Below are 21,631 nucleotides of genomic sequence, written 5' to 3' on the forward strand. Positions count from 1 at the left end.
TGCCATTCTACAGTAACTAACTGTTCTTCTTCAAAACACTACGATTTTCATTCTCTCATGAAAACATAAATCCAGAATACAGTAAAGTTCCACTGTAACCTAGGATAGGTGAAGCAACTTTCTCAGAAACATCAGACTTACGGTAGAAGTATGCTCATTTTAATCATCTCTAAGCTTTAATGACCTACCCACGACCACAAATGAGATTTTAATCGATTCTAATTTAAAACAGTGTAATATTTATGCAATAGATTGTTTATGAGACAGACAGCAAAGAAGATGCTACCCATAAGGATGTGAAAACAGGATTTAGAGTTATATATTGTGTGGACCAGTTTACAATCTGTCATTATGGATGTGAGTGTATGGAGAAAAAGGACAGGTGTTTCCCCACAGCAGATAAGTAATGGGTTCATGGATATAAACAGGAAAACAAGCCAACTCCTGCAATTTTTTCCCTGTATTTCTAAACAAGATTTTAGAGAATGTTAAGCATGCTAGCTAGATTAAAAAAATTAATATTAATGTATTGCAGTCTTAAATATTTATTCTCTTTTCACTATTTCCTCCATTATTTTAGCCTATTTAAGATTACTGAAGCACACTTATTATGGTTTCTGAACACTGTTTAGCAATGGAGTAAAGGAGACAGCTAGCACCTATAAAGCAGTTTAGTTTCTCCTCCTCCTCCTCCTCTCCCTCTTCTTTAGCAGCACATTCTGTATTTATTTTAAATGATATGCTATGGATGTTTATAACTGAGCCCCAAGCACTCAGAGAAAGAATTAAGCAAATTTTTACTATTCACTGAAAAAGGTTCTCTACAGTAAGATGTTTGTCTCATCTTCTTCTTAACTTGCGTTTTGTTTTTTAATGATAGAAACTGTAAAGATTTAAGCAGCAGCTGAGAGAAGACAAAGGACACATACATGCTCATCAGTTGAGACCACGAGCTGCCTCAAGGCAAATAACTGCTTAAATTGCATCCACAGAAATCTTTTGTTGCAAGTTAGATATAAATAATATTCCTTCAACATGGATAAGCCTTAACCCGAATATATTTCTAGATTACAACAGCTCAAGTCAAAGATGAACTGTATCTGGGACTGACTGTATGTTAAACGCTTCAGATTCAACATCATTTTTTAGACAAATGTAGTTGCTTCAGTTCTGATTGCTTTCAATGCTTTTTCTTTTTCTCCTAATGAGGTGAAAGGTCCAGTGCATTAATTCAGAGACTCATACAGTGTAAAATATTAATTTCATTCTCCACAGAACTTTCATAAAAGAGAAATAAGCTGCTTTCAACCCAATGAATAATAATTTGAGGAAAAAAATACGTCTACAACACACACACGCACATTTATATATTACATATACATATAAGTAATATATATGTGTATATATGTGAATATATATATGTATGTGTATCTTACAACCCCTTGGTCAATGTATTTCTCATTTGTGACCTAGACAAATGTTATTCTTTTTTAAAAAAATAAAAGCCTCCAACCCTGCACTTGCCACATGTTACATAAAAACAAGGCTGAAGCAAACTGATATTTGGCAAATAACAATATTTCTAGAAGAGACAGATAAAGAAAGAGTAATTCCAACCAAATGACCTCCAAGAAACAGAAGAGTAGACTACAGACTAAGAAGAATTTATCCAGCTGTAAGGTGACATAGGTGATCCTACAGTAACTATCCCACTCAGGAAGAATTCTGGCAAGCAAATATCACTGAAGATGCTGAAATCAGGAGGGCTTCCTCATCACAATTTGGTTCTGTTTGTAGTATGAATATATCCTAAAGAGACTTACAAATATTACACAGGTAATTGTAAATAACACTTCCAATGTTTCCATGTACTTGCATGCCACGTCCTTAGCAGTAGTCCAAGAAGGAATTAATACCAGTTAAAATCAGACCAATTTGGTAATAAGAGCAAACAATACATACCGAAAGAAATGTTTCAATGTTATCATGAACGAATGAAGCAACATCTTGCCAGTCCAGAATATCACCAAGCCAGCTGTTCTGACGGTTTATGTGCCATTTGTGTCCTTTGTGTCTTCCAGAATGTGTTACATTCTTAAAGAAAAAAGACAAAGATGTAAGGATAGCAGACGTGAATAACTCAATAAATGTGAAAGCTGAAGACAAAGATTTTCTTAATGAGGAGCATGTCCAACTTGCATCTAAATAGTCAGACCTGCTTTAATTGGCATCCTCAAAAATACCTGGAAGTAAGAAAGCATTTCTTTGTACAACTGAAAAACTAAAAGCTGACAGAAACCTGTAGTTAATTATCCCATGTGAGTACAGTTCTGCACATTGTACTGATTCATCTCAGTTAAACATCAGCCTCACAGCCTGACTGAGACAACGGTATCTATCTTGCTCTTTACGAAAGCACACCAGAGGTAACGATTTCAGTTACTGCCTACATAATTTACTCTTTGTAACATATAACTTCTTCCAGTACAGCCCACAAAGAACAATAGGAGAAGCTGCCAAAACAACTACTTTCCTCATAATCAGCATCTGCTTCTCCACTGGCAACATTCAGTCATGCAGAAGCTAAAAACCAAACTGCAAGCATGGAGGATTTCTTACTACTACACAGGTTTGTAACTGTGACACAGCAAGAGCACAGAAAATGGTCATAAACACAACAGCTAGTTACTTAGGTGGCTTCACCCTAATTAAGAAGTTGTCTATTCTGCAACTGAACCACACGTGACCACAATCTAATACAAGACTATTTGACTCAGTCTGGGACTGTACCAAGAGTTTCAGAGAAGGATGCCACAATTACAGTTAGAAAATACAAGCCTTCCTGTTGATTAAAACAGATCTCATCCCAATCCTCAATTGTAAGAGACGCTCTTAACTCTGATGTTTATACAAGCATCCCTCTACTTCTGTTAGAATTTTCCAAAACTTTAACCTTACCATTCTGCATTCAGAATGACATTACCTTTTTCTGGCATATATAGCAAGTATTATTCTGAGTGAAGTCCCTGCACTGATTTATATGGGTCAATCTCTTTGCCCAAGCAACAAGCGATAGGACGAGAGGAAATGGCCTCAATTTGCATCAGGGGAGATTTTGGTTGGGTGTTAGGAGAAATTTCTTCACTGAAAGGGTTGTGCAAAGGGAATAGGCTGCCCAGGGAAGTGGTTGAGTCACCATCCCTGAAGGTCTTCAAGAAACGTGTAGATGTAGAGCTTAGTAGCATGGTTTAGTGGTGGACTTGTCAGTGCGAGGTTAAAGGTTGGACTAGCTGATCTTAGAGGTCTTTTCCAACCTGAACGATTCTATGATTATATTTTCTGTTTACTACCAATTTTCCCTAGACACACAGTTACATTTTACGATGCACAATTAGCAAAGTTGTTTAACAATCCACAGCGACGCAGAGATCTCTCTTCTAGGCTGACAGCTTATTTAGAGCAGAAAAATGCAAACAGTCAAACATCTACCTGCAATAAGCCTTTTGTATTTGTAAACTATGAGAAATCTATTTTCCACTCATCTAGTTCTGTTTTCAAAGACATTAACCAGCAGAGTGGTGTATCACTTGCAGATTTTTTTTACATTGTTAATGCCCACTTCAAGTTCACTGTTATTCAGCAACTATACTGCAGTAGCACCTACGGCCTTTTAAACAGAGGATTCAAGGAAACTGTCAACCGAGTCCTCTAACAAATTTACTAGATCTTAGAACACAACAAAACAAAACAAAACACTTCACACCTGAATAGACTAGCAAGACTAGTTCTCCCTGAAGATGATTCAATTGCATTTATGCCCTCATCTTCCAAGTGATTTATGATTCTGTCATTATTTTACTTCAATAAGTACAGAGACTCGATGGTAATTAATCTCTCACAACATCTTTGGAACCTTTTAAAATATACACCATTTGCTACCTACTGATCTTTTCAGAAAGTTGAAGTTACTGGTTGAATTAACATTTTGTTGGCAATTCCTCCTCAACTCTATAGCTTTGCATCACCTTAGCTTGGGTTCTTCAGTCACCTACAGGCTACAGCAACGCTGCGCAGGCCTCAGAATGAAGTATGATTATTATGCTCATACAAGTGAAATGATGGGGAGCTTGAAAGCTTTACTGAGACTGTTAGATATTGTACAGATGTTTTGCATGCTGGAATTTAGCTTACCTTTGGTTTTCAGATACTCTGAAGGACCCCACAAGGCCGTTAAAATATTAAGAAGGAAATAGCCAGGTGGAAATCACCCAGGAAAAACATATAAAGTGGGCATGGGGTGTGACAGAGAGGGTAAGATCAGAAACTGAACCTGGAGCAGCAGATGAGCGGCTGCAGCCCAATGTGCCAGTGCTAAGCACAGGGTTTTGAGCAGGCAACAAGGGGAACCGGCTTCAAAATGGCATGCAGGGATCATCAACATGCTCCTGCAGCTTTCTGCCTTTCTGACTCCTGGAAAAGCTGCTTGCTACTCTGCTCTACTAAAAGAGTATCTACAAGACCACAGCTTTGTCTTAAATAACAAATACAGGGAAGGAATCAAATATTGCAACTCAGAGAGATATGGCCTGTGCTGCACACTGCAGCAACAAGGTACTCCTCCAGCACATGTTCTGCTGAACCATGCAGTGCCAGGGTGCATCTGACACAGAGCTTGTAACAGTAAAAGCCTACGTTTATCAGTATTAGCTGTATCAAAAGTACACAATTTTGGGGTTAAGCATTCAACACTGACTACTCCTAAGTGCTTAAGGCCAGCAAAATGTCCCAAAAATGTAACTTTTATTTCTCCTTGGCAGCCTCATATTCCCTAACAGCATCATGTAGTCTACCACATGATCTTCATGCTTCTGACAGCATTATCTTGTCAAAAGAAATAACTGATTCCTTCCCCTACTATTTTGATCACCATACTCAAACTCTTACTTCTTTTAACACTGAGATCTTCAAACTTCAGAAGTACTTTAAAAGTGACTGCATAAAGAAAAGTTAATAAACTGTAACTGCAATTATTTAAATATAGGGAAGTATTTCAGGGGTATGACTTTTGGATTTCGGTATTTCCATTGCACCGTGGCTAATGAATTGCTTACTTTTTCCTTTACAGGCAAACGGCACTGACAGCATGAAAATGATTTAACTCTTATGAACTTTTCAAGATTCGGTGTGCAGAACCCATTTTTAGCATTCACAAAAATGCATTTAAAGTAATGTGAAAGGACTTCTTTCTAAAAATTTCAAATCAATAGAAGTTACAGGAATCGGGCAGAATACCAGCTTTTTCCTAACCCCTCAAGATCACAAAAATTCAATAGAATGCTCTAACTACAAAATACTAAATATAAAAAGTGAACACAGTATACATTAAATTGCTAATGTTGCAATTTATAATACATAATTGTATACACATAAGGACATAGTTCTGAATGTACTCAAACTGTAGCTGTAGAATGAGCTTTTTTAAAAAACTAATTTTCTGTTATTATATTTACTCAGTACTCCAAGCTTTTTACTAATCTAAGTGATAGTTACTATAAATATGATTTAAGTTACCCACCTTCACAAACCAAGAGTGGTAAAGCCTATCCCAGAGCTCTAGCACTTGCTTTTCAATCACAGCGGTGTTGTTCACTTTTTCTCCTAAAATCTTATGGAGCTGAAACATACAGAAATCCTTTATTACAAGGGACAGAACAAAGCTGGCATCTACTGACAAACCCAAAGCTTGATGAATCACACAAAACTGTCAATAAAGGCATGGCCCAAACTCAGATAATTGGAAAAAATGAGTATTACTATGGAATATACACTTCAGACCAACATGGTTCATAAGAAAGGTTTTTATCTGTAAAAAACATTCTGCCACACTAAGCTCAGGCTTCTACCTACACCAAAAAACTAACAGTCTCTAAAATGCTTAATCCAAAATCTCACTCAGAGTAACATTCAAATTATTTGAGATGTGTGCTAGATATCAAAATGCATATGGCAAATCCTCCTGAAAAATTTTAACTTAAAAATAAATAAATAACATGTCAATCTACCACACATAGCCCACATAGAAATTAGAATACTGGTGGTAGGGGGAAAAAAAGTACATTTTCTAAAATTGGGCAGCTATAACCAGATAAAAAAAATTACTCATCTTTGTTTGATGTATTTTCATTGGCAGTCTTATTAAAATGATAGATTTTTTTCAGCTCTTATAAAAAAATGTTCCTCCAAGCACAAAGACTACTGAAACCACTCCCACCCTTCCTTCCCTCACAGACTGAAGATTAGAAAGAGTAGATCCGTTAACAGAACAGCTAACCACATAGGAAAGGAACACTGAGAAAACCTTTTTATTTCTTTTTTCCTTTCATGAAATACACAAAATCAACACATTAAAAAAAGGCAGGGGGATGTTATTCTTACCTTATGTGTAATCCACTCTCGGCCATACTGATACACGTTATTAGCTGCTGAGTTGAGCGCCTTCTGAATAACCTGGGCTTCTGGGAGCCAGCTGTTTTGTTTTTAAGAAGAAAAACAAAGTTAATTGTTACGTATTTTACTCACTTCATTATACCTGAAACACAATACAAATTAACACATTGAAACAACAATAAACAGCTAAGGTTAAATATTCATACTGCAGCTAGACAATTTTGTTGAACATGTCCAAAGAGCAGACGTTTTAATAAGCCAAGCAAAACTCGGTCTAGGACATGTCATTACATTTGTAATTCACTAAGGTTCCTGAAACCTTAGTTCAATTCGTATCTCAACTTTTTCAAAAAGAGATCCTTATTCACATTACATTCGTATAAATTTCCCTAGCTTTCTAGCTTTCTGACAAATACTATATAATCCAATCTTTTTTAGTTGCAGAGACAACCTTCTGAATTATGAGCTGAATGCTAATTGTTAATGTTGTTCCCCTGCATAAGGAATAGGATGAAGCAATAGGTTGGAGCACCAGTTATTTCCAAGTATCTACAAAGCTACCCACTCATACCTATCTTCAGGGATTCCTGCCACTTTCAGGTAATGGACCCACTGAATTGCCAGCATTTCAGCACTTTTGAATAGAGGGCACACATTCCCTGCTTTGACTTTCTACATCTTGATTTAATGACTGTACTGCAGCCCTTCAAAAAAGAAAGAAAAAAAAAAAGGCACGCCCAAACTGCTGAATTTGTTCACCTAATGCAACACTGAAGCCGTTCTGCCCATGTTACTCTTCAGGAATGTTCTGCGTAGGATTTCAGAGACATTTCAGTCACTTGCCTCTAAATATAATGTAAATATCAAGCTCTGAAAGCTGACTGAAGCTTGACAGATAGGACATACACTTATTCCTATTGAAAGATATTGTAAGTAAACATTTTAACTAAAATTCTGTTAATTACTCAGCTAGAGCGCCAGTATTTTCATTATGTGAATATGCTTCAAACAGTCAAACTTGATTTTCCTTAGTCCTACTTATTCCCATCCTATAGCAAAATGGGAAGGCCAAACAACAGAAGAGATGCCATGAAGGAATAATCAAGAGAGAACACTTTAAAATGTTTATGATTAAGTAGTTAAAATACTTTATTATAGCATTTATCAATTATATCATGCTAGTTCTATTTTTGAAAATCTCCCTTGCTCTTAGAACACAGCATGCAGTTTCTTTTGATCCTATTAAACTCTTGTTGCTTTTGTCTAGAAGGTGCTCTTGAAAAAAAGTCAACTATTTTTTCCCCACGAAGTGCCTGGACTCACCTTTACTCAAGGTCTGTTTAGCTGAAGCAGAACAAAAGTAAACCTGAACAACCCTCCTTCAAAACCACACTCCTTCAGTCTTACCGATTTCCACTCTGCTGTTCATGCAATCAGTTTGCTCAGCAGGCCACCCTATTTTTTTCCTCTATGTTCATTTCTTTCATGATCTTCTCCCTCCCTCAACATTTACCTTGCTTTTTTCTTTAATCATTACATATATCACATCTACAGGCTTCCTGCTATATATAATACACATCTACTCTCAATAGAAACAGCCTTTCCTAACCAATTCATACCAAACTTTTCCCATCCACCATTCTTTCCACCCTTGAACTCTTTTTCTGTTCACTCCAGAAACATTTCTTTCAACTTCTATTCTGTCAAAGGCATTGTGCAGCCAGCTCTCTACAGTGAAAGAGTATTTCAGCTCGCAGCTCACAATCTTTTAGAGCAATCTTTCCTATTACTTTTCTTTTCCAGGTAAAAGCAAAAGGAATATTGGCCTCTTTATTCTCGGCACCATGCACGCTTTTCTCCAAAACTGTAACTAGAGAAGTTTATACAGCTGTCCTTCTCCACCAAAGTCCAAACAGTTCTCAGATCAGATACCATGAGTCTCTTCCAGAATGACGCATAAACACTGCTGCGGCCTGAGAGCTCAGCTTTTACATCTGCCTGCAACAGTTACTCCCATTTCTGTTCACCTTGGGGGCTTTTTAAGTTAAAGAAAAATGTTAACAGCACCTGGAAGCTTGTTTATCCACCCTATACTATTTGTATAACTTCAGCATTCTTACTTTGCCCATTCTGGGTGACTGGCTACTGTCTCATTGATCAAGCTGCTTGTGACTTGAATCATGTGAACGCTCTCCTGATGTACCTAAATTAAATACAGAGAGAAGAAATGTTATGTAATGCAAACTAGAACTCTATCCGCAGTCAGAGTTTGTGATACGTTTAAAGAATAATTCTTACAACACAGACAAGCCATTATGAAGAATGAAGTGCCATTAACCCAGAAAAACAATCAATGCAAAAAACAGCAGTCTGTTCTGACAGTTTTGGTCATGCACTGTGTAACTAGTAATGGCAAATGGAAATTTGAACCTTATCTCATCAGTGAAAAGAAGTAACAATACGGCTGTGCTGTCAAAGGAAGTACTAAAATACAAAGCATAGTTTCAGATACATCTTTTAAAGCCATGGATCAAAGAAGTATAAAAATTAATGAATGCTCAGCTCTAATATGACCAACCATACAATGAAGTGCCTCAGCAAATTCTTTCTTCAATAAGAAAGATAAAAGACTCCATATACAAATATCTTAATGCTCCTTTTATGAATGTAAGGAAGCTTTAGGCTGGAATGTTTGCACAGCTTTTAAAGCTTTCGATTTTAAGTACTTGACATTATGTAAGCCTACATTTTGGAAAAAGGAGACTAACATCAGAACCCATCTGATTTTTGTTCCATAACTGTATGCAAGCGAAACATTCAGTCTCCATTGACTATTTCCAGAATGAATTACAGCTCAAAAAAAAAAAAAAAGGAGAGGAAAAAACGGGGAAAGAGAGACATGAGTGACCTCTTCTGGTGAGAAAAAAAAAAAACAGCCACAAACCAAAAATCAATTAAAATGAACATCTCTCATGCATCCCCTTCACATTTAAAATCAAAATGGTATAGGGTGAGGTTGTCACAGGCAATTATACAAACAAATAGACAAATGCACCTTAAGCATTTTGCAAATAATTTTTTTGGTGCAAAGTAAATTAAAAAGAACAAAATTCAAAGTAGCTCTGCCATTGACAAGAAAACTAACCAGATGCAAAACCAAACTGTTACTGTAATATATAAGCTAGCAATTAGATTATCAGAATAAATTTCAGATCTCAAAATCTCTCTATATAAATACAAATATATATTTTTACCATTCCAACATTTTTTAATATGAGTTCAACTACAGAACATTTAATTGCTAAATATTTCAGAAAGTTCTTTAAGCTACACAATTTTGCATAAATATCAGTAACTTATTCAATTTTTACAATGAGCTCTATGATTACATTCTTCAGCGCACTGTACCTTTGCAGTAAGGAGCAGGGCTAGCAGAAGGGTTCCTATTACTAGCAAAAATATTATGAAAATGCTGATTATTTTATCTAGCATTTTCTCCAACCACACGATCATCTGTGCAGAAAAAAAAAAAAAAAGAAAAAACAAATCATGGCATATAAATCAATCTGTAATGAAAGCAATGTTAGATGCTATCTGACGGTATTGTTATTTTTATTTACAACCAGGGTGCAAAAATCAGGCTCTAATAAAACAGCATTAATGCCAAAGCTCTGAGATGAACAATTAACAAGCAATGTTAGCATGATTAAGGTCATGGTATGACATGTGATTTTGCAAACAACATTTACACAGTACCACAAGACACGGCAAGCTCTTTGCAAAGCAAGCAGTAATTCAACATTTACTTAATAGACCTAACAAGACTAGCACTCATCTCAACTACGACCCTAGAATTTGTCTTTGTTTCTTGTCCTTTACCACTTGGAAGCTTACAGACGCTATTTGCATAGAAGTTAACAAGTTTAAGAAGTTTACATGGAAGCTAACACAAGATATACCATAAAGTACAACCATGATTTTTGAAACTGAATAAGCTAGCAACCCTCTAAATGACTACAGACATATTGCTGCAAATGATGAGATTTTTAAAGCTGCTCATCACCTTCTGAAAAGGGACTGGAGATTTTCTAAATTATTAAAGATCAGGGCAATTACTGTGCACTAGATATTCCATTTACTTTCAATCTTGAAAGGATTCTCAGTATTATAAACACGAATCATCTGAATCTAGTGATAGAGGGAATAGCCACATTTGTTCTGTCGGTTCGTGGAAAGGCACATTCTGCACATGTGCACAAGTAACAGCGATACCACTTGAGATTAGAGAGATTCTGCTGATCTCATTCAGAACAAAACTGCTCCACTACGTGACTACAGAGTGCCAGCTGAGCTTTATCTCATACACCACTTGACTGTTCACCTAAAAAGTTGTGAAAGCTCATGCCAGTATGACCAAGCACATTTTTCTAGCTTCTGTGGTTCAAACACCAAGGCTATTTTTATCCCATCTGGCATTACTGCAGAAAAAATACAGCCGTAAAATTTGAGCTTTAAGAGAACTAACTAAGGTCATCAACAATGTGCAGCAGAAAAAGATATTTCTAAGTGAGCACAAGTTAAATATTCAGTGATTAGGATGATAACTCATCGGTTAGAGCTCTTCCAAAAATAACAAGCCTGCTGATGGTTTACATTATTTTTTTCCTCCTTACTTGCCATATCTCTACATGTGAAATTGTCCCCAGAACAGAAGTTATATTTCCTAATTGAAAAAAATAGTAGGGATGTTTTCCCCTGAGCTAATCCTAATACATTTAAGCAGTTAATGTTCATTAAGTTTTTTTTGTGCCTTTTTTTTTTTATCTTCAAGTTTTCACTACCAACTCCTGGCTTGATCTGAATTATCACAGCAATTATATTCAGCGTTTTAGAGCTGTTGTTCAAAATATTGAAAAAAGCAAGAAGAAATCAAAATCCTATTAAAAGAAACTAGTGCTGAGCTAGCAAGTATCTGTAACAAAATCTACACGACCTGCAGAAAGGAATCTGCAAAATATTACGCCTTGGATATTTTTAACATTTTTCCTCATTGCTGAAATATTTCTGCCATCAGAAATGCCTTGTCAGTGCTGGGGGGAAGACTGCCTGCCTGTAGCAATAACACAGCTTTCTGAAAATTTCTGACTAGCCTGTACCTGGGCTGTTTCCTCTTTGGAAGTAAGACTGCGAACAGGATTTGCTGTGCCCTTCCAAACTTCAAATACAGCTAAGGACTAAGCAAGAGAAGCAAAAATGAAAGCCCCTGCTTTAAAGGTTGGAAATAAAAACTATCCCTGAAAAACCCTGGATGGCCAGGGAAGGGAAACTTTTTGACATGGGCTTCACACTGAAGACATAAATGATTAAAGCTGCCCTTGTTATTTCTTAGTTAAAGTAAAAACTAATTGCTACTTTCTAAGTTAGAGAGAAAAGAAACCTACTAGTTAGTCTTACATACAGCACTTGAATCAGCCTCACTGAGGGGCATCCAACAGATGGAAATTCAGTGTAGGCTGCATGCTTTAGGTGTTTCAGCATGGTAGCAACTCCTAGGAGATGACAAAATTCCCAAAGACCAGGATGAGGACTCTCTCAACTTGAACACCACTAGCAGGGATATCCTTCTTGATGCTCCTGGCTGTAGTTTGCCTATACTGCCACCAAGGTGCTGCTGCAGCACATGTGAAGCCTGAATTACCTTTAATCTAGTTAATAAAGTAATGGCAGTGGTGATGCTGCACTAGCACAGGCAGAAACCTCAGCCACGCAAGCCCACCAAGCTCAATAACTGGTATACAGAAATCAGAGGAGAGAATCTGAACTAGACTGGGTATGGTAGAAGTAAAAGCGTATGCACAACATTAATTTAGGGCTATGTTTACTCCCTCTCTAATTTACTTGCTATCAAACCTCCCTTCCTTCCTCTGCATTTACCCACAATACTTCCGTAGGAAGCACTCACCCTGGCACACTTGTGCTAAATAATTCATAGCTACTAACTTAGTACTGCATGTCAGCTAGAAAGTTAAATCCCTGCGTGCTTGTACTTACCACCGAATCAGGTCCTCCCTTTACACCTTTTCTGTAAATTGTGGACACACACACGAATACAAACATGTACTGACTAAATGCTAATCATCAGCCAGAGATCATCAAGTATTAAATTCAGTTCCAAGCTTCTTCATCTAAAGGTTAGTCAACAGCAGAAAGCTGATGCTGCCACAACATCCAAAATTACGCAAAGGTAAGGAAAGCCAGGCTCCTAAGCTACAGAAGGTCACACTTGTAAAACCAAACTGAAACATTACTGAGTTGTGATAAACTGACCACAAAAAGCTATCTTTAATTGTCAAGGTTTTGAAGGGAAAGGTATCATTTTTTATATGTATATTTTTTTAATTTTTATAATTTAGCTCAAGGTAGAAAAAAGCTTTTAAGCCACACTGCATTCTGTGAAAATGCTTCTCAATAATCTGTAAGTACTCCTTGCTTTGAACTTTCAGATAATGATGCTAACCCTATTATACTTAGCTGTAATAAAAGTTCTGCTCATGCTTGGCATCCAGGAATCATGCTATCTGAACAGGTTCCTTATGTTATGCAGTATGATACATCTTCTATGAATTCATGTTTTCATGTCCTCACACTGCATAGCCACCAGAACTTTTTTTTATTTGTTTCATCTACTGCATTACACACACAGTAAAACATACCTGGATATCTATTCCATTTTCAGTTAAATCTACACAAAATTACAAGAATCATTTTTTAAAAAACAGTTTTACCATTTATCAGCATTTTTCCATACGTTTTAGCCATTAGACTTGTTAACATTCCCCTTTAGATCCCTTAATATTTGATATCATCTTATTGATACCATTTGATGAGAATGAGGGGAAGCCCGTAATCAACAACACATCTCAGGGCTATGCTGAAACAAACCAGATGAGTACTTAAGTTAGAAAAGCTGGAGAACAAGCTATATGAGGTCTCAAGTGTACTCACACCGATGTCCCTCCAACAGCAACAGCATTTAGTAATTCTTTATAAAGACTCCTGCTATGTGTGATGTCCTAAAGAACAAATCATGCCAGCCCAGTGGAACCTATTCTCTACTTTGGGGCATATATGCCATGTTAAACGTAATTATGTATTACTCGTTTGCTAAAAAAAAGTTTCAAGCAGGAAGGAAAAAAAAAGCTAATGTTTATCACCAGCAGCCACAATCAACCATCACTCCAAATTCTGCTGTTCTCTACGTGGTATATTTTTAGTTTCTCAGTGAATTATCAGAAACTCATGCTAGTCTTCAAGAAAGTACTTCCCTTCAGAGAAGCAAAAACAAGGAAGACACATAAGAAGCAATCTTTTAACTGAATCCACTGTTCTGTCTTACAAGTCTCCTCTTTGCTTCTGGTAGAGTATGATTTTTAAAATATAATTAAAAACAACAACAACAAAAACTTAACTCAAGAATTGATGGAGTATTTCATTGTTTTTTTCATTGTGATTATAATGCTATTGCTACTTGCTCATTGTGCACAGAAGTCAACACTGTGCATAAAACTAAACAACCTCCAGGATCTCCTCCTATGGAACTGTAAAGCAAAGCAGTAGTTTCCAAAGTAACTCCAAGAAACTAAAGAAAAAAAACCAAACCACCCTCTTTAAGAAGCTATACCCACAGGTTTTTGCCCAATAAAGTGAACCTCTGAACAAACACAAGTATTTTGGAGTTCAAAGTAATTAACAGTCAAAACGTGTTTACCAAATAAATCAGTAACTAATCAAAACATTTATGAAGGATTACAGGTGTACATATTTATTGATCATAAGCCACTCACATAGCAGAAACACTTCTAAGTTAGGAAATAACAAATGCAACCTTAAAACAACCAAACTATATTCAAGGACAAAAGAAAATTCAAAGTTTGCCCTTTCAGTGGACAATTACAACTGAATGATAAAGCAAGCTACTCTACCTTCTCATTCACAAACACAGAAACACTCCCAGTTATATAACCCTGAGCTGACTGATTAACTGTGGGGAAAAATAATAAAAATCAAACTTGCTCAATTCATTATGGCTACTCAGCCTATGTGCTATTTCAATCAGAATCACAGAATCATTAAGGTTGGAAAAGACCTCTGAGACCATCTGGTCCAACCATCCCACTACCACCAATGTCACCCGCTAAACCATGTCCCTAAGCACCACGTCCAACCTTTCCTCAAACACCCCCAGGGGCGGTGACTCCACCACCTTCCTGGGCAACCCGTCCCAGTGCCTGACTGCTCTTTCTGAGCAGAAATGTCTCCTCATTTCCAACCTGAACCTCCCCTGGCACAACTTGAGGCCATTCCCTCTAGTCCTATCACTGGTTACCTGTGAGAAGAAGCCGACCCCCAGCTCCCCACACCTTCCCTTCAGGTAGCTGTAGAGAGCAATGAGGTCTCCCCTGAGCCTCCTCTTCTCCAGACTAACCACCCCCAGTTCCCTCAGCCGCTCCTCACAGGACTTATGTCCCAGGCCCTTCACCAGCTTTGTAGCCCTTCTCTGGAAATGCTCCAGGGCCTCGATGTCCTTCTTGTAGTGAGGGGCCCAAAGCTGACCACAGTACTCGAGGTGCAGCCTCACAAGAGATGAGTACAGGGGGATGATCACCTCCCTGGGCCTGCTGGCTACACTGTTCCCGATACATGAGTGTAGCATCACTCTGATTCACCCACTAGTACTGCAGTGGTAAGTGAGAATAAAAGTTGCATTTTCAGATGAGATATTTAGCTTCCCCCCTCCTCTCAATTACCCTATTTTATCAAACACTCAAATTTTCACTTCCAAAACTCTGAGTTTTTTCAGATGTACACATCCTACAGGCATCCTTCTCCAGCTCCCTGCTTCTCTGAAGCAACTGCACTGCCCAAGCCTCACACAGACATCGCTGTACTGAGGAGTTTTCCATATCGCAGTCACACCAGAGGCCAAACACAGACTGATTCAGCTTTAACATCTCTTGGGATGCGGGTTCTCCAAGACCAATAGCTAGTGCTAGTGGACTAAGATGAGTGAGGTCAACTGAGGAGAACGTTTCATACATAACACATCATGTACTTTTAAAATACATGCCAAAAAAAAAAGTTAGCTATACCAACTGCTTTATTTATTTATTTATTTTTAAACTAGCCATCATTCCCTGGGAGTGTTATTAGATTCCTCAGTTCTCAGAGCACAGGTACCCTCCTTTCACTCAAGCTACGCTCAGTACGACTGAGTATCAAGGCCAACTTGACATTTCAAAATGCCATAAAAGCAATGAGAGAAACCAGCCAATGCTCTGTATGCAAGCACCTGCGTTCCTAGCTTTACAATTGTGCTTCTCAAGCCCTGGCCCTCAGCACTCCCGAGTGAATTCAGGTAACCAGTGCATTCCTGGGCAGAGGACAGCTCTCAAGTCAGGGAATTCACTGGTTTTGTTATGCATATATATGGTGAAGATAAGTGCAGCTAAATCAAACTACCACTTGAAAAGCAATATTCTGCTGTACAAACCATGTATCTACGTGTGTTTATTTTAGAAGACGACAAGAGATCAGGTAGAACTATATATGACCTTCAGTAGCTTATATCAAGAGCTGGAAAAGAGACACTTGGGAGAGAAAACTAAGAAGCAAGGCATGTTAAGGAGTTCATGCTGGAAAAAAAAAAAAAAAAAAAAAACAACAAACAAACCCTCCCCAAAACCGCAGAATCCATTAGTTGGAATCACAATTGTTCGGTTTATTTACCTTCTTATTAAGCCAGTGCCACAGCTTGTCAGTGGCAGAGGGAGATGGAAGAAAAGGGGAAAAAAAGACAAGAACACAGTGGAAAATTATTGAAAAACGCAGTAATAGAGGGAGGGGAAAGCAATGAGAGGCAGGCAGTCATCCACAGAATGAAAATGAAATCGTTCCAGACACAAAGGTAAACTGCAATAGGAAAAGAGCATAAAAACTTTGAATGCAAGAAAATAGATTTTACCATTAACATGTACTTTTTGAAATAAATAGGGGATATAACAATTAAGAACGACTTTAATGATATTAACAGAGCAATCAGGATAACCTGGGCAATTCCAGTTTCATTATACTGGCAGCTAACATTTCAGAGTAGGATTTCTACTTCTGAGAAGTGCACATTACTAAAATAACAAAACTTAACATGAAACACTTATTGACTGCATTAATACTCCAACCCAGGCAGTTTCGTTTTTATTTCAAAACACCCTTGTTATATCAATTACGATTTTAAAAAAAATTTAGTACCACATTCATTACAACACTCATATTCAATGTCACAACATAGAAAGAAATATCATGTACATAATTAAATCTGATATACACACAAAGCAAACTGAAGATCAAACAAATGGATGGACATTATTATTATTATTGAAACTAGTTCTCACCAAAGCACACACAAGTACACCCATTTTAAGGCTTAGTTTATGTAGGACTACACTCTTAACTCCAGCCATTACCATTCAGATAGAAGCATAACCACAACAGTGAAAAGCTTTAATGTTATTGTTCATCTGTGTTAGAGGTTAAGATCGAGTATATGAAGTTTGTTCTTCCCTGAAAATAAGAAATATCATTAAACTCTTAATTAATCTAGGGTTTTCACCAATTGCCTGAAATCATATTAGCTCTGAATAAAAATAAAACTTCAGGACATTATCTAATCAAAAAAAAAAAAAAACACCACTCAGAACGTTAATTAAGTTTTATCAGAAGCAAGAAGTGGATATACAAAGAACGATGAACACCAGGGAATCTGAAAATAATGGATGTTACAAAGCACCCAGCTTTCCTACCTACTTGTACGGCTTCAGTGTACTCATCGAAAGAAGCACAGTTGTGGAAAACAATGACAATGCTTCAAAAGCCTCAAATTGCTACTGTACAATTTGTTTTTATTTTACTTCTTACTGAAAAAACGTAGAAATGTAGATACGTTTACAGATTCAACATCATACTTTTGCCTCTAATGTTACTTTTTCGTATACTAATAGTAAAATCTGCTGTACATTTGGATTATTTCAAGGAAAAAAGAAGAAGATCTCAGTCTTATTACTCTACTTAACAACTATAATGCAACAAAAGCTAGAGCTCCAGTCTTAGCCTGAGCTTTAGCAGAATGTGAAAGGAAGTCATTTTGGTATTTTTATGTAATTTCAGCCTCCTGGAATTGGACGACAAATACAGTAACTAGGAAATAACATCATATGTCAAAAATAATAATCATTTTACTATTAAGTTTTATTAGAGAAAATATGGGGGACTCTACCTGCCTATTATCCTACCAACCCCTATATTTAAGTAGTTCTATAAATGTGATCAATCTACATTTAGAAATAGGTTATAGCTTAAGTCTAATGTTTAGGTCATTCAAAATGAGTAAGGCTACAGCAACTTTTTCAGTTTATTACTGGCATACTGTCTATACCACATCTTATGTGTCTGTGGAAGTATTTCCTAGAACAGCACATGCAGTGGTAGAGATTCTGTCTAGTTACTACCTGCTTTAACTACATGTTAAATTTTGTACCCGAAAAACCAAACTTTGACTTTACCCTAAGTATAAACAATCTACCACAGTCCTCCATGTATAATATTCTACTAAACTATATCTAGAAAGCACCTTGTATTAACTATATGATTTGAAGAAGTCTACCAGAAAGCATGCATGCAAAATAACAGCACATCCTAATTAGCAGGTCTAGTGCGTGCAGCTGATCCACTGATTATGCTAAACTCTCTAGCAAACTCTAATAAAAAAAAAAAACCTACAGTCAAAATATTAAAACTTTTTATTATTATACTGAAGCGAATTATTAGTTCTTGACTGCTGTTAAGCATACTATAACTACTAAGTTCTAAGGTGATTAGATGGATAACAACAGAAACCTTTTCCCTCCTCCTTCCTCCAAGAAGCCTCCTATGTCTGAATTTCTGGGTTTGTCAGATCCAGGGGGCAAATCCACAATCAGGGACTAATGAATACAGTACTGACACTGTATTTCTAGAATCCACATTTAAACCAGGCCTGCACATATAGGCACAGCTTGACCTACTGTTTATAATGAAAATGAAAAGCAATGCCCTTTCTTTCTGCTTGATCAGAACTTCTCTTCAGTTTGAATTTCTCTGCATTTCCACGACGATAACCAGAGGTTGATGAGCAATGGAAAAAGAAGTACAGAAGTTTTTGTTTTGTTTTTAACTACTTTTAGTTAAGAAATTGACCTAATCCTATTGGCATTGCTTCCCAAATTCTTTCCCAAATGAATTATGATTCATCCACGATCCCACAACACAGAATAAGCATATCCACTACAACTTAGAAATATGAAAGCATTAGTGTGTCAAGCATTGGAAGCCCACAATTCCAGCCACCCATGACAAAGCCAGGTGAATTGTAGTTAGAATTGTCACAAACAAGGACAACAGCATCATGCAGAATATCAAACGTCTTTCTTATAAAGGCCCAAAGAGCTTGGGTTGCTTTAATACACACAGCACAGACAAAGAAGGAATATGACTGTCAACTAAAAAATGGGGGGAAAGGCAAGATAGAGATATGTATTGTGTCAACACTGATCTTTTGCTTAGACAACAACAACATAAATATAAACTGACCTTGTATACATTTAAGCTGGAGAGTGGGAAGTTCTGGTGCACATTAGGACAAAAACCCCTACCTTCTTCAAGGAGAAAAGACTTAATGGAATTAGGAAGGATCCTGTATTGTACAGTTCTCCGATACATGGACACTGAACTTGATGACACAAAATATATGCACTATTGTGCCTAGAGATTTTTCTTACTTCCAAAACAAAAGCTTTTAGTGAAAACCTTTGTATACTGTAAGCTCTCCCCCTCTCTAACACATTAATCTTTCCCACTGTCTTTCAGAACCCCACTTAACTTGTTCGTAACTGTATTCTGGAGAGATTTTTCTTTTTCAAATTCTTCCTCAGTGAACCTTGTAGAACTTACTTATTTCCTACAGCCAGTTAATGCTTTTGTTGACCTTTTGGCATCCATTTACCCATTAGATCTGGGCTAAAGCACTTTTTATTTTCCTGTTGGAATTCAGAGGTATAAACTGCAAGCATCTGCCCAGGTGTTGATGCTCTGACAAATGTACTTATAGGATTCCCTTCACTTACTGGCAAGTCTGAGATAACAGATTTTTTTCTAAATCAGAGAATAACTCAACAAAAACAGTTACAGGAAATACGTTCTCACACACTAGCAAAACTATTACAAACAAAATATTTTATCAGCTTAAGTCAAAACTTAAAACTCTCAATAGAGGAGTCATCTTAAATTTTATGGAGCTTTCCAACTCTGCAATTGGCAACGCAGATACGGGTACATTTTGAAAGGAAGGGGAGAAGGGAGAGGATCACAGAAGCCTTATTCTGCAGATCTTCCCAAATACCTTATTCCACATATTTCTTCTCTTCCAGAGTGAAGCCTCCCTTCTGTACCATGCCACTGTGTGCAACAACTATTCATCCATACCGTATAAAAAAAAACGTGTTTCAAACTAGCTCAGGTCCTACCTTCCAGAATAAAGTGGGTTGCTTTTTAAAACTAAGTTTGCACGGTAAAGTAGTAACATTTCATTCTTCATATTCAAGCTCATTAAATTTAACTTCAAAATCTTTGTAATCAGATAAGGTGACTGAACTGTAGGAGGTTTGCATCATTCAAGTAAGGAATCTTCTAAAGTTAACTCAACTTTTTAGAAGTGACTTTTGTCAAGCTTTGCATGTAATTATTGAACAAAGTTTGAACACGTACTTCAGTGTGAATAGTGACAGAAAAGACATGACCTAAATTACGTGGTAAGACAGATATACTCGTATACGTGACAGACGTGCCCGTTAGTGACAGACATTTATTTTATAGTTAAAGCATCTCAGCACACAGTTAACACAATAATATGAATGTTCAAGTTGCTTAGGAAAATATGTAGGAATACCTTACTGTCAAGCTTCAGCATGACCCTTCCAAGCCCTCTGATGGGTCGTGGAGCAAGAGCTTCCTGACGTTCCTTCACAAAGTTTTCAACAAGTTGCCACCAACTTTTGCAGCGGTTTGCCATGAAGTTCAGAACTCCAAAATGAACCACGAGCTTTTTCAGTGCCCAAACTGCAACCACAAGAAGGAAATCAAGCATTAGTGATTCCAGAGGAGCACCACAAGACTACGCATCTATTCCAGTCTGAAAGATCTATGAAAAAGAAAGGAAAAGAGTAAGTTTTAATTTGCATTAGAAACCACTTCCAAAATTTTGAAGTGGTTTTACTGCTAATCTCCTCATTCATTTTACACACATGCCTATCACCGTGAAATTTAAATTACACAAGCACAGAAGTGACTGTGCACTGCACACTTAGGCATACCATTCCACAAGTCCAGTGCAGTGCATTTAGCACATGCTCACACATATACCACAGATACCACCTTGAGAACTTAACGGTATGGGATATGTAACAGAAATTGTTCAGCCTCATTTCTCAAGTTTGAGGCCTTCTATTGTGTTAAATCTGCACCTTCCATTTAAGGACTGACAGCAGGTCATGAAGCAAACACATAAACCTTCCTCTGAAACACAACTGCTGATTCATTATTGCTTTTTAACATCAAAAGCATTGTCCTGAGATCAGCTTTACATCTCGGCTTCAAAATGACCACTGAAAAATTCACACTGTTCCTCAAAACCAGACAAAAAAATACATGAACTTTTTTATTATTTGTTACAGCAAATAGCTTTTCTCCAACACTCCTAACCCATCTTCTTAATAATGCTAGAAAAGCCTCAGCATTAATTACAGAAACGAAAGATCACATTGGTTTACCTCCAATGAGATACAGCCCAGAGACTTCTGCAGAAGGCTTATCAGGCTAATTCTGTATCTCTGTTCTCCTTCAATTAACTGAGTACAGGTATATATGCAAAAATTGTGAAGCATCACGTTAAGGAATGAGAAAGCAAATAAAGCATGCTACATACAAACCTTCCTTGGAACCTAATGGGCCTTTAATAGTCGTGATTTATCTGCCATATTTCAACAAAATGCTACACCACTCAAAATACCTGTCTTTTTATCACTGAAGAAAGCAGGCA

At 37.1% G+C, this 21,631-nt stretch overlaps 1 protein-coding gene across 5 annotated transcripts in view; it reads right to left on the reverse strand.

Moving 5' to 3' along the window:
- Positions 1–21,631, reverse strand: part of TMEM245 (transmembrane protein 245) — an 86,098-nt gene that overhangs the window by 43,576 nt on the left and 20,891 nt on the right. For 3 of the 5 annotated variants that reach the window (XM_068671134.1, XM_068671136.1, XM_068671139.1), the window contains 7 exons: positions 20,483–20,652; positions 16,234–16,257; positions 9,856–9,960; positions 8,568–8,650; positions 6,436–6,526; positions 5,576–5,674; positions 1,963–2,094 (listed from right to left, as the gene is read on the reverse strand). In XM_068671134.1, coding sequence (XP_068527235.1) covers positions 1,963–2,094; positions 5,576–5,674; positions 6,436–6,526; positions 8,568–8,650; positions 9,856–9,960; positions 16,234–16,257; positions 20,483–20,652 — 704 coding nt within the window. The remainder of the gene's footprint in view (positions 1–1,962; positions 2,095–5,575; positions 5,675–6,435; positions 6,527–8,567; positions 8,651–9,855; positions 9,961–16,233; positions 16,258–20,482; positions 20,653–21,631) is intronic. The other 2 variants (XM_068671135.1, XM_068671138.1) reach the window with 2 other exon arrangements.

The sequence above is a fragment of the Anas acuta genome, chromosome 2 (assembly GCF_963932015.1).
Source record: "Anas acuta chromosome 2, bAnaAcu1.1, whole genome shotgun sequence".
NCBI classification, from domain to species: Eukaryota; Metazoa; Chordata; class Aves; order Anseriformes; family Anatidae; genus Anas; species Anas acuta.